This window comes from Phocoena phocoena, chromosome 2 (assembly GCF_963924675.1).
Source record: "Phocoena phocoena chromosome 2, mPhoPho1.1, whole genome shotgun sequence".
Lineage (NCBI taxonomy): Eukaryota > Metazoa > Chordata > Mammalia > Artiodactyla > Phocoenidae > Phocoena > Phocoena phocoena.
In genome coordinates this window covers 99,890,745-99,907,170 of record NC_089220.1, presented here as the reverse complement: position 1 = coordinate 99,907,170, position 16,426 = coordinate 99,890,745, and the positions used below count along the sequence as shown (strand labels likewise).

The 16,426-nt window shown below is 34.0% G+C and overlaps 1 protein-coding gene across 2 annotated transcripts in view; it reads left to right on the top strand.

The window, feature by feature from the left end:
* ZNF280D (zinc finger protein 280D) overlaps positions 1-16,426 on the top strand; it is a 97,434-nt gene that overhangs the window by 22,850 nt on the left and 58,158 nt on the right. For both annotated transcript variants that reach the window (XM_065871181.1, XM_065871182.1), the window contains exons 8-11: positions 4,765-4,988; positions 7,893-8,050; positions 8,868-8,968; positions 9,988-10,134. In XM_065871181.1, coding sequence (XP_065727253.1) covers positions 4,765-4,988; positions 7,893-8,050; positions 8,868-8,968; positions 9,988-10,134 — 630 coding nt within the window. The remainder of the gene's footprint in view (positions 1-4,764; positions 4,989-7,892; positions 8,051-8,867; positions 8,969-9,987; positions 10,135-16,426) is intronic.

Below are 16,426 nucleotides of genomic sequence, written 5' to 3'. Positions count from 1 at the left end.
ACCCCATCCTTACCTTCTCCTCTCCTACTGATTTTAGTCAATATTATCTTTCTGAGTGTACTATTTCTTTGTACTATTGAAAATGCTCATACCTGCACTTCTTTATTTGGTAGCTCTAAATTATATTCCTTGATGTACTGCTACCATATGTGAAGCAATCTATGAACTCTCTTGACCTCATATTTATTGTCCTTTTACCTCCTTTTAGTTTTTATTTGTTGGTTGTATCATTTTTCCATTGTCAGGGCATATGACATTTTCATTCAGTTTTCTTAACCTTATTTCCGTATTTGTTTTAATCCTTTTCCACAGTAAATATATTCAGTGCTCATCACCAGTCTTTTTGTTATGGTTCCTTTGGTTATCTCTTGTTTGACTAAAGTTCATCCCATAATAATTCCTGAGGAAGGGCCTGAGAACAGTATTCTTTGAGTTCCTTCATGTTCAAAACAGTTTGACTATAGTCCATTCATGAAACACAGTTTGGCCAGATACAAAGTTTGATCCCACTTTGAGGATCTTGTTGGTGTTACAGCTTTTGTTTTACAATATCTAATGTTGTTGTTAAGAATTTGGGATAAGTTTGAATTATTTTGCCCTTTATAAATGATTTGCTCTTTTTGCCTGGCTGTCCAGAGGATTCTTTATTTTGAAAGACTGATAATTCTACAGTGACTTCGTGTTGAGAATTTTGGATCAATCTTCTCTGACATACAGCGTGTTCTTTCAGCTTGTAAATTTGTGTCTTCCTTTATTTTAGTGCAGTTTTCTTGATTTGTATCTTTAAATTCCATACAATTGTTTTGTTATTTGGGGGGCTGGGTGTTGTCCAGTACTCATTTGTTCATTTGTTCAATGTCCTTTGTCTGGCATATTTGTGATTTTCTTCCTAATCCTTTTAATTCTTTCTCTCTTCCTTCTTCTCTCCTCTCCTCTCCCCTCCTCTCCCCTTCCCTCTTTCTTTTAATTTACTAAGCTTTTCTCATTTATTTTATTTTCCAACATCTGTTCACCAGTGTACTTTTCTAATTTGTGTTTAGCTATCTGGTTTTATTTTTTTTCTCTACTTTTACTCTTGATTTTGCCACTCTTTATGTCTTCTTTTTGTCTTGCCATCTCTTCTTGCTTTTTGGTTTTCCAAATAGACACAGTTGCTTCATTAAGTTTTTTTAAATTTATGGCAAAAATTTTGGCCCCTGTTTTCATCTGCATCTGCTCTAAGGTGTTTTTTTGAGAATTTTACACTTCCTCAGTTTATCTTAAAGTATTTTTGTTTAGATGTAAGTTCCTATCATATTGAACAAGTTAGATTTTCTTGGGTTAGTTGTTTTGTACAAAGCTCCTTTTGGGAAGCATAGGTTGCCAGGATAATCTCACAGCCTATTAGCTGATTTATACAACTTCTTCCTGTAAGTGTAACTTGTGTGTCTGATTTTATATGTAGCATTCCTTTTCTGTTTCTCTGTACTGAATGAGGTTTGAGGAATTTCTGCCATCCTTCTTGCTCCAGCTCCTACACTTGGTTTTGCAAACAAAGAACATAGATTTGCACTTCATGATGTGTATTTCAACCTTAGAATATATGTTTTCCTGACACTTTCTAAGGTCTGTTAACATTGAGTTCTTTTGACTTCTCTGGTCTGCTTCCAGCTGTCTGTCTTCTGCCTGATCTGGCTGCTTTTGGTAGTGCTTTCATATGTTGTGGAGTCTGTGGATTCTGACTTTGAGTTTTAATGAAAATTAAATTTTTGGAATTTGGTTGTTGTGGTTTTTCGGATGTATCTCACAAGGAGAAGGGAAAAATGTTGACTTATGTAGGATGACCATATGGGAAGTTTTTTTTTCCTATTTAAAAATGGTACCCCTTCTTTGCTCTGGAAATCCCATCTAAATTTTTAGGTACTAACAAAGCAACAGAACATGGTATATCTATTGGAAGGAGTAAAGATTAGAATGGTGTTTAGATGTTATCTACTGTTTGTCAAATTATAGTATATGGCATTAAAGTGTTTAATATTTGCAGAATGACTAACCCAGGAAATAAGGGATGAACCTGGGGTTACAGTGAAGGGCTAGAACCAAAAGGGTACTAGAGCTGAATAAAAGGTGACCAGTTAGTGTTGGGCCATAGCTCAGCCGTGCCATCCATCACTTGTTCTGTCTTACCATAAAACTTTAAATCTAAGCCTAGTTCTCATTTCTTAACTTACTTTCTTGTCTTTTGGATATTTTCTGTAAGATACTGTCTTCTCAATTACTAAATCCCCCAACCTTCTTTAGTACACCTCATCCATTCTTGGTTGTCAGTGGTTTATCATTCAGCTATTTTATAGGAATATGAAACATTGTTTAAAGGATATTGTGAATGAGACTTGCATGTTTATTTTTAAAATCTGGTCCTATCTTGCTTTTCTGTAGAACAAAAAAGAAACTGGAAGAACAGCAAACAATTTATCGTCTATAATGCATTTATGAGTATTTCGGGTAACAAACGTTTATAGATATACTAAATTAGACATTTCTGGAGAATATAAACCTTGCAGCACACTCTACTGTAGATTACATAGATTATTTTATAGATTTCAGAAGAGAATCAATTCTCAAATATGACTCAGAGTAACTCCTACAGTCTGAAAGCCAGACTTAATGTTTGAGTATATAAGATTTTCCACATTTCTAATTAGTGAGACTATTCTGTATTACGTCATTTTGTGCATTATAATTTTTTCCAATTGATGTTTGAGATCATCCCTATAGTAAAACTGCAGATAAGATGAGGAATTTTGTCTATCAAAATGATGTTACTGATACACATCATTTGTAGTAAGACATATATTAAATCATTTTTCTAATAGTGTTGGTGAGTTTACTCTGACTCATCCTTTTCTCCATTTGTCCTTAAAGTCAAAAACAACATTTTTAGACTTTAGCTTTCTAAAGTCCTTTGTAACAGTGCGACTTTTTTTTTTTTTTAAATAAATTTTATTTATTTATTTTTGGCTGTGTTGGGTCTTCGTTGCTGCAAGCAGGCTTTCTCTAGTTGCAGCGAGTGGGGGCTACTCTTGTTGCAGTGCGTGGGCTTCTCATTGCAGTGGCTTCTTCTGTTGCAGAGCACGGCTCTAGGTGCACGGGCTTCAGTAGTTGTGGCTCGCAGGCTCTAGATTGCAGGCTCACTAGTTGTGGTGCATGGGCTTAGTTGCTCCGTGGCATGTGGAATCTTCCCAGACCAGGGCTCGAACCCATGTCCCCTGCATTGGCAGGCGGATTCTTAACCACTGCGCCACCAGGGAAACCCCAGTGTGACTTTCTTAAGTTTGAGCTCTTAAATATTATGTGTCTCAAGAAGAATCTAGAAACATAGGTAGCAAAACCTTTCTCATTTCCCTCTTTTTATTGTGGTTTCATTTCAATTGTGTTTATTCAGAGTGGTAGACTACAGAGGGTCATGTTGTCTTAGAGAATTAATACCCTTATCCTAATTAAGCTTATGGGTGCAACCTTAACTCCTAAGCATAAATTATGTCACTTTTTTGTCAGTTCATTTTATTTAGTATTTTTTTCTCCTCTCTTTTGGATCTATTTCAGATTTTTTTATGTGTGTTCTTTTCCTCTGTAGGTTTCAGAATTGACAAGTGAACAAAATAAGTGCAATCGAAGGAAATATTATAGGTCTGTCTTGCATCAAAAGTCCAGCTTCTCATGTGACACAGAAAGTTTCACCAATAATGTAACATTTCAGTATGGCAGGAGAGGAAGTGGATTTTGTTATTCTTAGAAATGGAATAGAGTTGTGTTTAGATTTTCAGACTTTCTTATGATGCTACTAATTTATGAGCTAACATGTTTAGGAAGAGTTTAAGTCAGTTGGTTTATGTTGTAAAAGAATTATGTAGGTGCCTTGTTAAAAAATATAGATTTCTGGGCTCTACCTCTAGACTTTGTGGCTTATTGGTCTGAAGTAGGCCCAGGAATTAGCATTTTGACAAGCGCTTCTGGTTTTTCTAATGCAGGTCTTCCTTGGATAGCCCTCTGAGTAAAACTGCCTTAGAGAAATTCTAAAACTGAAAATTATGTACAATAAGTTAATTATCTTGTTGGAAAAAAAAGTTCATGTATGAAAGTATTTCATATTGGAACCAGTTTATATGACATCTTGATTTTCCAAATGAGGAACTAAATTTCCCCATCAAATATATAAGCATTCTAGATTTCAAGATGTAACTGTTGAAGCTTTCAAGACATGACCGATGGTTCTTTATTTTTTCCCTATGCATTTTTTAGCACCTTGAGTCTAAGGAATGGCAGGTTAGCTGTGCTCGATAATCCAGTTCCAACCAGATATTATGATATGTAGTATATATATAGTTAAACATATACATTATGGCATGTAAAACTACATTTCCATTCTATACTCTGTCATGGCATGGATATGAACAATGTTTAGTTTTAATTTAAGTGTTGTTAAATATTTACATCTGAAAAGACAAATTATAAGGAAAAGACTATTAGATCAATAGTCGAGTCCTGGTTTTACGGTTTTTCTTTTCTTTCTTTAAAAAATTTTTTTTAAATTAAGATAATAGATGTTTATTGTTTGAGATTTTGAGAGTATGTATATGCACCACAAGCTTTTGGTGAATATTTTTCCAGATATATCGCCAAGCATAGTTTTACATGGTCTGACCTTAGTTGTAAACAAAGAACCGTATTTTGGTTTCTAATTGTTTTAAGAGATAAATAAGACTTCTGTTTTTTCTCTTTCAGTACTGTTGTCCAGACATGATAAATAACTTTTTGGGACTGGCTAAAACAGAATTTTCAAGTACAGCAAATAAAAGTAAGACTGTTGATTCAGAAAAAGGAAAACTGATCATGTTAGTTAATGACTTTTATTATGGAAAACATGAAGGAGATGTCCAGGAAGAACAGAAGACTTACACAACCTTTAAATGCTTCAGTTGCTTGAAAATTCTTAAAAATAATATCAGGTATGTTAGCACTTATTTTTATTTCTACTTGAAAATTGGAATGCTACAGATATAAATGTTGTATCTTTATCTTGCATTTTTAAATGTTATTCTAGATAAGAGATTTTAACACTTTGCACTAAGAACAAAGACATATTCTCTTGTTAAAAAACTTTTGTCTTTTCTTATATTTTAGAGTTGACTCTTGGATCCAGTTAGTTGTATTTCTTTAAAATAACTTAAGAAAGGACAAACTTTATTTCAAATAAAACAAAATTAACTTCTTTTACCTATATTATCAGTGATCTAGGAATTTTCATGAGATAATTTTCATATTTAGCTGCTTTTGAATTTTTTTTTTCACACCACAAGAAGAACCACTTATTTATGTTTTGTCCAGTTTGACCTCTTATATACTAATCTTGTTTAATGCTCAAATCCCATAAAAGAGTTAGTTACAAGAATAAAATGAGAAGACATATTGATTGATATTTTTATTGGTTACATAGCTTGACATTTATATTTGGTAAGGTTTTTTACCATCATTTTATTATAAAGATTTTCAACATTCAACAAATTTAAAAATATTTTGTAATGGACACTTGTATACTTACCATCTTGATTCTATCATTAACATTTAACTGTACTTGCTTCATCATATAGCTATTCATCCTTCCTTCAAACTATCTGGGTTTTTTTATGCATTTGAAAGTAAGTTGCAGATGTCAGTGTACTTCCATCAGTTGAGGCACGTGTGTGTGTACAAACATACATATGCATAACTTTTTATATTTACCCTTGGTGACTATTATTTGTAATTAGCATTCTTAGGTACCTATAGTTTACTTCTAGACCCAGCATTTATTTTATTTTCCTGTGAGTTCTTGGGTCCAAGAAGAAGCATATAGAAAAACTCTGAAATACACTGCGATAAACTCCTATAATAATAATTTTTTTATGGTAGTGCTTTATAGTTTTAAAAATTCTTTTACGTATATTATTTCATACAAGTCTTCACATTTATCTCCTTCCATCAAGTTTTAACAGCCATCAATAGCTAATGGTCCCAGTAGCTTAACAGAAGGAATATTGTACTTTGAGGTATAACACTGAAACAATAGAACTCCTTCCCCTATTTTCACATTTTTACCATTTTAATAGTAAAATACACCAGAAAAATCATGTTAATATAGTAAAGTGCATAGAAATATGGCTCCCCTGCTTAGTTCTTTGTTGTTCTTAAATGTTATATATATATGATATTAGAATTTATTTCAGCAGTAGTTTTTTTATTTTCCTTTGAGATTAACACATTAATATTAAACATATGAAAGTAAAAATTTTCTTTTTTTTGTTATTGTTTCAGAATACTAGTTACATATTTCTAGAGTGTCCTAATATCTAGAAATTTTAAGCAAGCAGCACCTGGTAACATCCAGGAATTGAGCTTTTTTTGAAATACTGATTGTTTAGTAAATGTAACCTTAATAGAAAACAATTTATAACCAAAGAAGTTCAATATGCTAAGTAATATTTTACCTTGATAGTAAAAACTGGGAGGGTAAATTGATATTTGTAGAGAATGGTAAGAAGCTGATAGCTGTAGATTTCTGTTCTCTGCCCTGTCAACGTATGGTGTTTTTTTCCCTACATTGAGTGTCACCCAAAACAGGTTTATTTTATTCTGTGAATATCCTTGCAAGATGTTTGCTTTTTTTGTTTCCCTCATTTCCATCTGTTGGTTTAAGTAGTATGAGCTCCTGATGGGGGCCCGTGTAATAATTGAGAGAAAGCTTGCTAGTTAAGAAATTATTTTATTTAGATACATTTTAATTGCTGAAAGTCGTAAGCTGAGTGTTTAATGGCTCATGACATTTTCTCTATACCTAAATATTTAGCCAAGACTAGGATTTCCTATAGGTGTTTGTAGAGCTGGTGTAAAAACCAAAGGAAGTCTAAAAGATATTTCAAAGTGTACCATAACCTGTACTAAAGAGTAGCGTTGTGTGAAGTGTGAAAAAAAATAAATGTTATAACCTTTATGATGATTGCTATCCAGATTGATGATATTATCACTTAATTTCAACATTATTTCCTGTAGTGACTCAAAGTGAGTAATTGTTAATAGTTGACCCCATCTAAAAATTGTTATTTTGATTGAATAACTTTACTTTCAAATTCAGCAAAAAGCTTCAGTAAGCTCTTTTAAATAGGCATTCCCATTTATATTGCACTCTCTGTTGTGGAAGGTCATAGTTCCTGCTCATAAGAAGCCTTTTTAGGGAAGCTGAAATAGCAGAATGTAAAACTGAAAAATGGACATTGCCTACAAAGGGCACAGTCTGCAAGTTAAAATGAACAGTCTTTGCTAACAGTAAACCAGTATCATTAAATAAGACAAAAGGTTCTTGTAATTGTAGGCATTAAAATTGCTATTACATGCATTTAGAAACCAAGACACAAGTAAAAATACCAGTAATTTGTCTTTTAAGCAGCTAGAATTTAATGTATATCTTCATAGCTTAAGAGATTTCTCTCATGACTCTGTAGCTGCTTTTGGTGGTAGAGTTTCCTTCCTTTCAGTATTTTATTTAAAAATGTAAGTAGTATTTCTTGTATGGAGAAGAAACCTGCTGTTTTATCTTTAAAAAAATTTTAATAATCTGAAATGATCAAGAGAGCCAATTAGTGATATTTCAAATTCATAATAACTATTTATTTTAAAACAAGGATGAAAAGATGTTGACTTAGTTACTTAATAAAAGTGATTATTTAAAGTGCACACTTTTCTAGAGGACTTTAAGACTTTTGAGATTTTATTTTCAGTAATCATATCTCTAATTTTAAGATTTAGATTCAAGTACTTATTTGTGAGATTTTTGTTTTTAAATCTGAATTTTTGCACCTGTTGACAATCATTTATAGGTTTATGAACCACATGAAACATCATTTGGAACTTGAGAAGCAGAGCAGTGAAAGCTGGGAAAACCACACCACCTGCCAGCACTGCTACCGTCAGTTTCCCACACCATTTCAACTGCAGTGTCACATTGAAAGTACACACACACCCCATGAATTTTCTAGTAAGTTACAATTTCATTTAAGTATTGAGTATTTTGATTTTAACAATGTAAACTCTGAGAAAAGTTTGTTACTGAACTCTGAACAGGTGTGTTAGAAAAATAAGAATAAGAAGATGACTTTGAAATTTGAGAGTAAAGTTGAAAAAGTTAATTTTTAACTTATATAAACTTTTAAATAAAATTAGTTACTGAAATTAAATTCTCTCTTATAAATAATTCACTATGGTAAATAACCTGTGCATTACATGTGGGGGACTAAATTAGAAGCCTCAGATAATAGTTTTCAAATATGAAATCAGTGCCCTTCTTTTAAACTTGAATAAGAAAAGTAAATAGAACGGTAGTTAAAATCACAGATTTTGGAGCAAGACAGCTTGGGTTCACATCCAAGCTCTGCCTCTTAATATGTGATCTTAATGTGATCTCAGACAGGTCACTTAATAGTTGAATAATGGGGATAATAAAAATACCTGCTTCATAATGTTTTGATGGGAACTGAGTGAGTTAATGTAAGTAAAGTCCTTAGAACTGTGCATGGCACACAGTTAACAACTATGGAACTGTTCACCACTACCACCACCACCAATACTACTACTGTTATTATTGTTGTTGTTGATATAGATGTACAAAATGAATTATATATGTATATATCTGATTTTGTTTATTTGCCTCTATAGGAAACTTTTTAAGAAAATTGAAGTGTAATTGACATATAATATTGTATTAGTTTCAGGTGTACAACATAATGATTGAATACTTATGTGTATATATATATATATCTTAAAATGGTGTAATGTCTTTTTTCCCCCACTTTCAGCCATTTGCAAAATATGTGAATTATCATTTGAAACAGAGCATATTCTTTTACAACATATGAAGGACAATCATAAACCTGGTGAAATGCCATATATTTGCCAGGTATACACATATTTTATTGTATACATCGTGTTTGTTTTGTTTGTTTGTTATCTCTTGTTCTGGTTACAAGATTTAAACCTATTAGGCCAGGCATCAGCAAATTTTTTATATAAAGGGCAAGATAGTATTCAGGCTTTGAGGATCATAGGTCTCCGTTGCAACTAATCAACTCTGCCATTGTAGCACACAGGCAGCCATAGACAATAAGTGGATGAATGGGTATGACTGTGTTTCAATATAACTTTATTTATGGACACTGAAATTTGAATTTCATATAATTTTCACGTCATGAAATATATTTTATTTTTCTAACCATTTCGATAAAATTGGTTGCTAAAATTAAAGTATCTTCTGTAAATAATTTATTAGTAGGAAGTCTCTTGGCATAACTCATACATTGTTATGTAGGGTCAGCAGACAGTTGGAATTGGCCCATAGGCCATTGTTTGCCCACTCCTGTACTAGACAAAGAAAAGCCCTGTGGCAGAAAGACAAACATGAACTTATCTTACCCTGTAGGGAAGAATGTAGGCATACAAGGGAAGTATAAAATGCTTTTACTTCAGAGAACCCTATCAAATGCTTTGGGACTAGTATTTTCCCAGAATTTGGAGGAATGAGAAAGTAAGATAAAAATAAATTGTCACTTCCGTAGCCTGGAGGCCATTTATAATCTAAAGGAAGATGCTATTTTATATAGCAGAAGTACTTTATAGTACCAGAGGTGTCAGAGTTTGAAAACTCAAGTCAAGATTGGGGGTGACAGATAAAAATATCCGATAAAAATAAGGGAATCTAGTTATATTTTGGGAAGTATCCTTAAGCTTTGAAAGGTAATGACGCTTCTGTCTCAAAGATTATCTTTCGATGTTTGCATTAATGGAATTCTTGGTTGCGTAGGCATCAGAGCTGAATTAATAGTACAAAATATTCTTCTGAACAAGTGACCTATCATTCTTACTTTGAAATTGGATAGCATTATAAGTTTTCAAGTTAAACTAAATCTCTTTTTTTTGTAGGTTTGCAATTATAGATCATCATCATTTTCTGATGTAGAAACTCATTTTAGAACATCCCATGAAAACACTAAGAACTTGCTATGTCCGTTTTGCCTCAAAGTTATTAAAATTGCAACACCCTATATGCATCATTACATGAAGCATCAGGTGAGATTTGCCAGTTTTTATTCCTTTAATGTTGTTTTAGAGAAAAGATAGATTATGACTTAGAACATTGGTTAGATTTGTTCTGCAAGGGAAGCAGCATTGTTCCAAATGACATGATTAATTTGCAATTTATGCTGAATTACCTGTGAAACTTCCACTTCTTTTCCTTGCTTCCTTTCTGGTGATGATGTGGTTCCTACATGAAAATTCTGAAAGATAGCTAGAAATAGGAAACCTTGGATTGAAGGAAAAAAGAGAAGATGAGTGGAAGAATATCCAAAAGATTGGATATTTCGAGGCTAAGAATTACCTTCTGGGAAAGGTAATTATCAGGAGCAGGGAAAAAGATGAGTTTGAACTGATAAAGAAGATTGATGACTCATAATCGTGTTTTCCTCTTTCTCTTCAAACTTTATTCCCACTTTTAGCTCCCATATTATAAGACATGTTGGCGTCATGGACCAGGAGTGGTCTTTTATAGCTGCCAGGGATAGAGGAAGCAGTAGTGACACTTATTGCTTGATATATGAACTCTGGCAAATAACTGTATTTAGTCCTGCTACGTAATTTTTGGGACCCAGTATTAGTGCTTATACCCATCTCTTGAACTCTGGTATTATACTTACTGGTTCTTTTCCTGAAGCAGTTAAGTCATCCTTTGGGCTGAAAAGTTTAATGCAACACTGATCCTGTTCTTAAGTGCTTGAAAGAACAATAACAGCGCCTTTGGCAAAACCATAAGTCAGTGGATTTATTCAGTATGATCATGTAATCAAGTTTTGCCACCTCACTAATTAGCTCATTACATTTTCTTGTTATTGATTAAACCGGCATGTCGGTTTATTCAGCATTGGTGCTCACTTTGCTTTCCATTCTAGTCATTAGATAATCATGAAATCGGCTTGTGGTTCTTCATTGGGAAAGATCATAAAAGTAGAATTTCCAAATAAATTTGGGATCACCTATGTTGTGACTGGGTTGCTACCTATCCTTGAGGAGTTCTGGCAAGATCTTTCGATTCTGGGTTTCCCCGGCAATTTTCCATCAGTTGTTAATACATGTTCCCGCCCCCCCGCCCACCAATTGCTACTGGTAAATGAATTTGGTAAAGGCCTAGATTTACAAAATTAAATCATTGTTTCTTTTTCACAACAGGGTTCTTCAGAAATTTTAATACGCTAATGAACATTGTAAATCTCTAAGTAATGATATTATATGTATTCCCCAGACTTACTTGGCTATTGAACCCTTTATTTGCTCAATACCTATTAACATTTCTTGCAGAACAGAGTTTGAGAAACACTATTCTTGATACTCTGTATTTCTTCTTTGGCTTTTAATTTTCAAAGGGAGAATAAAGTATAAAACAGTAGTTTTATTTCATTATGGGGATTTAACATCATTTTCCCCATATGCTATATTGAGCTTCAGAGTGAGATATAGATGTAGGAAGAATGATAATTATGAAGGAGATGTGTGGGCCAACTGTATGGGCTATATGATTTTTTTAACGTTTTTATTGGAGTATAATTGCTTTACAATGGTGTGTTAGTTTCCGTTTTATAACAAAGTGAATCAGTTATACATATACATATATCCTCATATCTCTTCCCTCTTGCATCTCCCTCCCTCCCACCCTCCCTATCCCACCCTTGTAGCTGGTCACAAAGCACCGAGCTGATCTCCCTATGCTATGTGACTACTTCCCACTAGCTATCTATTTTATATTTGGTAGTGTATATATGTCCATACATACACTACCACTCTCTCACTTTGTCCCAGCTTACCCTTCCTCCTCCCCGTGTCCTCAAGTCCATTCTCTAGTAGGTCTCAGTAGTTATTCCCTTCTTGCCCCTAGGTTCTTCATGACCATTGTTTTTTTTTTTTTTTTGTTAGATTTCATATATATATGTGTTAGCATACGGTATTTGTTTTTCTCTTTCTGACTTACTTCACTCTGTATGACAGACTCTAGGTCCATCCACCTCACTACAGATAACTCAATTTCGTTTCTTTTTATCGCTGAGTAACATTCCATTGTATATATGTGCCACATCTTCTTTATCCGTTCATCTGTCGATGGACACTTAGGTTGATTCCATGTCCTGGCTACTGTAAATAGAGTTGCAATGAACATTGTGGTACATGACTCTTGTTGAATTATGGTTTTCTCAGGGTATATGCCCAGTAGTGGGATTCCTGGGTCATACGGTAGTTCTATTTGTAGTTTTTTAAGGAACCTCCATACTGTTCTCCATAGTGGCTGTATCAATTTACATTCCCACCAACAGTGCAAGAGGGTTCCCTTTTCTCCACACTCTCTCCAGCATTTATTGTTTGCAGATTTTTTGATGATGGCCATTGTGACTGGTGTGAGATGATATCTCATTGTAGTTTTGGTTTGCATTTCTCTAATGATTAATGATGTTGAGCATCCTTTCATGTGTTTGTTGGCAATCTGTATATCATCTTTGGAGAAATGCCTCTTTAGGTCTTCTGCCCATTTTTGGATTGGGTTGTTTCTTTTTTTGATATTGAGCTGCATGAGATGCTTGTAAATTTTGGAGATTAATCCTTTGTCAGTTGCTTCTTTTGCAAATATTTTCTCCCATTCTGAGGGTTGTCTTTTCATCTTCTTTATGGTTTCCTTTGCCTTTCGAATAAGTTCCAAAGCTTTTAAGTTTCATTAGGTCCCACTTGTTTATTTTTGTTTTTATTTCCATTTCTCTAGGAGGTGGATCAAAAGGATCTTGCTGTGATTGATGTCATAGAGTGTTCTGCCTATGTTTTCCTCTAAGAGTTTGATAGTGTCTGGCATTGCATTTAGGTCTTTAATCCATTTTGAGTTTATTTTTGTGTGTGGTATTAGGGAGTGTTCTAATTTCATTCTTTTACATGTAGCTGTCCAGTTTTCCCAGCACCACTTATTGAAGAGGCTGTCTTTTCTCCATTGTATATTCTTGCCTCCTTTATCAAAGATAAGGTGAGCATAGGTGTGTGGGTTTATCTCTGGGCTTTCTATCCTGTTCCATTGATATGTATTTCTGTTTTTCTGCTAGTACCATACTGTCTTGATTAACGTAGCTTTGTAGTATAGTCTGAAGTCTGGGAGCCTGATTCCTCCAGCTCTGTTTTTCTTTCTCAAGATTGCTTTGGCTATTCGGGGTCTTTTGTGTTTCCATACAGATTGTGAAATTTTTTGTTCTAGTTCTGTGAAAAATGCCAGTGGTAGTTTTATAGGGATTGCATTGAATCTGTAGATTGCTTTCGGTAATATAGTCATTTTCACAATGTTGATTCTTCCAATCCAAGAACATGGTATAATCTCTCCATCTATTTGTATCATCTTTAATTTCTTTCAACATTGTCTTATAATTTTCTGCATACAGGTCTTTTGTCTCCTTAGGTAGGTTTATTGCTAGGTATTTTATTCTTTTTGTTGCAATGGTAAATGGGAGTGTTTTCTTAATTTCATTTTCAGATTTTTCATCATTAGTATATAAGAATGCAAGAGATTTCTGTGCATTAATTTTGTATCCTGTTACTTTACCAAATTCATTGATTAGCACTAGTAGTTTTCTGGTGGCATGTTTAGGATTCTTTATGTATAGTATCATGTCATCTGCAAACAGTGACAGCTTTACTTCTTCTTTTCCGATTTGGATTCCTTTTATTTCTTTTTCTTCTCTGATTGCTGTGGCTAAGACTTCCAAAACTATGTTGAATAATAGTGGTGAGAGTGGGCAACCTTGTCTTGTTCCTGATCTTCGTAGAAATGGTTTCAGTTTTTCACCATTGAGTACGAGGTTGGCTGTGGGTTTGTCATATATGGCCTTTATTATGTTGAGGAAAGTTCCCTCTATGCCTTCTTTCTGCAGGGTTTTTATCATAAATTGGTGTTGAATTTTGTCAAAAGCTTTCTCTGCATCTATTGAGATGATCATATGGTTTTCCTCCTTTAATTTGTTAATATGGTATATCACATTGATTGATTTGAGTATATTGAAGAATCCTTGCATTCCTGGGATAAACCCCGCTTGATCATGGTGTATGATCCTTTTAATGTGCTGTTGGATTCTGTTTGCTAGTATTCTGTTGAGGATTTTTGCATGTATGTTCATCAGTGATATTGGTCTGTAGTTTTCTTTTTTTGTGACATCTTTGTCTGGTTTTGGTATCAGGGTGATGGTGGCCTCGTAGAATGAATTTGGGAGAGTTCCTCCCTCTGCTGTATTTTGGAAGAGTTTGGGAAGGATAGGTGTTAGCTCTTCTCTAAATGTTTGATAGAATTCGCCTGTGAAACCATCTGGTCCTGGGCTTTTGTTTGTTGGAAGATTTTTAATCACAGTTTCAATTTCAGTGCTTGTGATTGGTCTGTTCATATTTTCTATTCCTTCCTGGTTCAGTCTCAGAAGGTTGTGCATTTCTAAGAATTTGTCCATTTTTTCCAGGTTGTCCATTTTATTGTCAAAGAGTTGCTTGTAATAATCTCTCATGATCCTTTGTATTTCTGCAGTGTCAGTTGTTACTTCCTCTCTTTCATTTTTAGTTCTGTTGATTTGAGTCTTCTCCCTTTTTTTCTTGATGAGTCTGGCTAATGGTTTATCAATTTTGTTTATCTTCTCAAAGAACCAGCTTTTACTTTTATTGATCTTTGCTATCGTTTCCTTCATTTCTTTTTCATTTATTTCTGATCTGATCTTTATGATTTCTTTCCTTCTGGTAACTTTGGGGTTTTTTTGTCCTTCTTTCTCTAATTGCTTTAGGTGTAAGGTTGGGTTGTTTATTTGAGAGTTTCTTGTTTCTTAAGGTAAGATTGTACTGCTATCAACTTCCCTCTTGGAACTGCTTTTGCTGCATCCTATAGATTTTGGGTCATCGTGTTTTCTTTGTCATTTATTTCTACGTATTGTTTGATTTCCTCTTTGGTTTCTTCAGTGACTTCTTGGTTATTAAGTAGTGTATTGTTTAGCCTCCATGTGTTTGTATTTTTTACAGATTTTTTCCTGTAATTGATACCTAGTCTCATAGCGTTGTGGTCAGATACTTGACACAATTTCAGTTTTCTTATATTTACCAAGGCTTGACTTGTGACCCAAGATATGATCCATCCTGGAGAATGTTCCATGAGCACTTGAGAAGAAAGTGTATTCTGTTGATTTTGGATGGAATGTCCTATAAATATCAGTGAAGTCCATCTTGTTTAATGTATCATTTAAAGCTGTGTTTCCTTATTTATTTTCATTCTGGACGATCTGTACATTGGTGAAAGTGGGGTGTTAAAGTCCCCTACTTTGATTGTGTTACTGTCGATTTCCCCTTTTATGGCTGTTAGCATTTGTCTTATGTATTGAGGTGCTTCTATATTGGGTGCATAAATATTTACAATTGTTATATCTTCTTCTTGGATTGATCCCTTGATCATTATGTAGTGTCCTTCTTTGTCTCTTGTAATAATCCTTGTTTTAAAGTCTATATTGTCTGATATGAGAATTACTACTCCAGCTTTCTTTTGATTTCCATTTGCATGGAATATCTTTTTCCATCCTCTCACTTTCAGTCTCCATGTGTCCCTAGGTCTCAGGTGGGTCTCTTGTAGACAGCATATATACGGGTCTTGTTTTTGTATCCATTCAGCCAATCTGTGTCTTTTGGTGGGAGCATTTTGTCCATTTACATTTAAGGTAATTATTGATATGTATGTTCCTGTTACCATTTTCTTAACTGTTTTGGGTTCGTTATTGTAGGCCTTTTCCTTCTCTTGTGTTTCCTCCCTAGGGAAGTTCCTTTAGCATTTGTCGTACAGCTAGTTCAGTTGTGCTGAATTCTCTTAGCTTTTACTTGTCTGTAAAGGTTTCAGTTTCTCTGTCAAATCTGAATGAGATCCTTGCTGGACAGAGTAATCTTGGTTGTAAGTTTTTCCCTTTCATCAGTTTAAATATGTCCTGCCACTCCCTTCTGGCTTGCAGAATTTCTGCTGAAAGATCAGCTGTTAACCTTATTGGGATTCCCTTGTATGTTATTTGTTGTTTTTCCTTTGCTGCTTTTAGTATTTTTTCTTTGTATTTAATTTTTGTCAATTTGATTAATATGTATCTTGGCGTGTTTCTCCTTGGATTTACCCTGTATGGGACTCTCTGTGCTTCCTGGACTTGATTAACTATTTCCTTACCCATATTAGGGAAGTTTTCAACTACAATCTCTTCAAGTATTTTGTCAGTCTCTTTCTTTTTCTCTTCTTCTACTGGGACCCCTATAATTCGAATGTTGGTGCATTTAATATTGTCCCAGA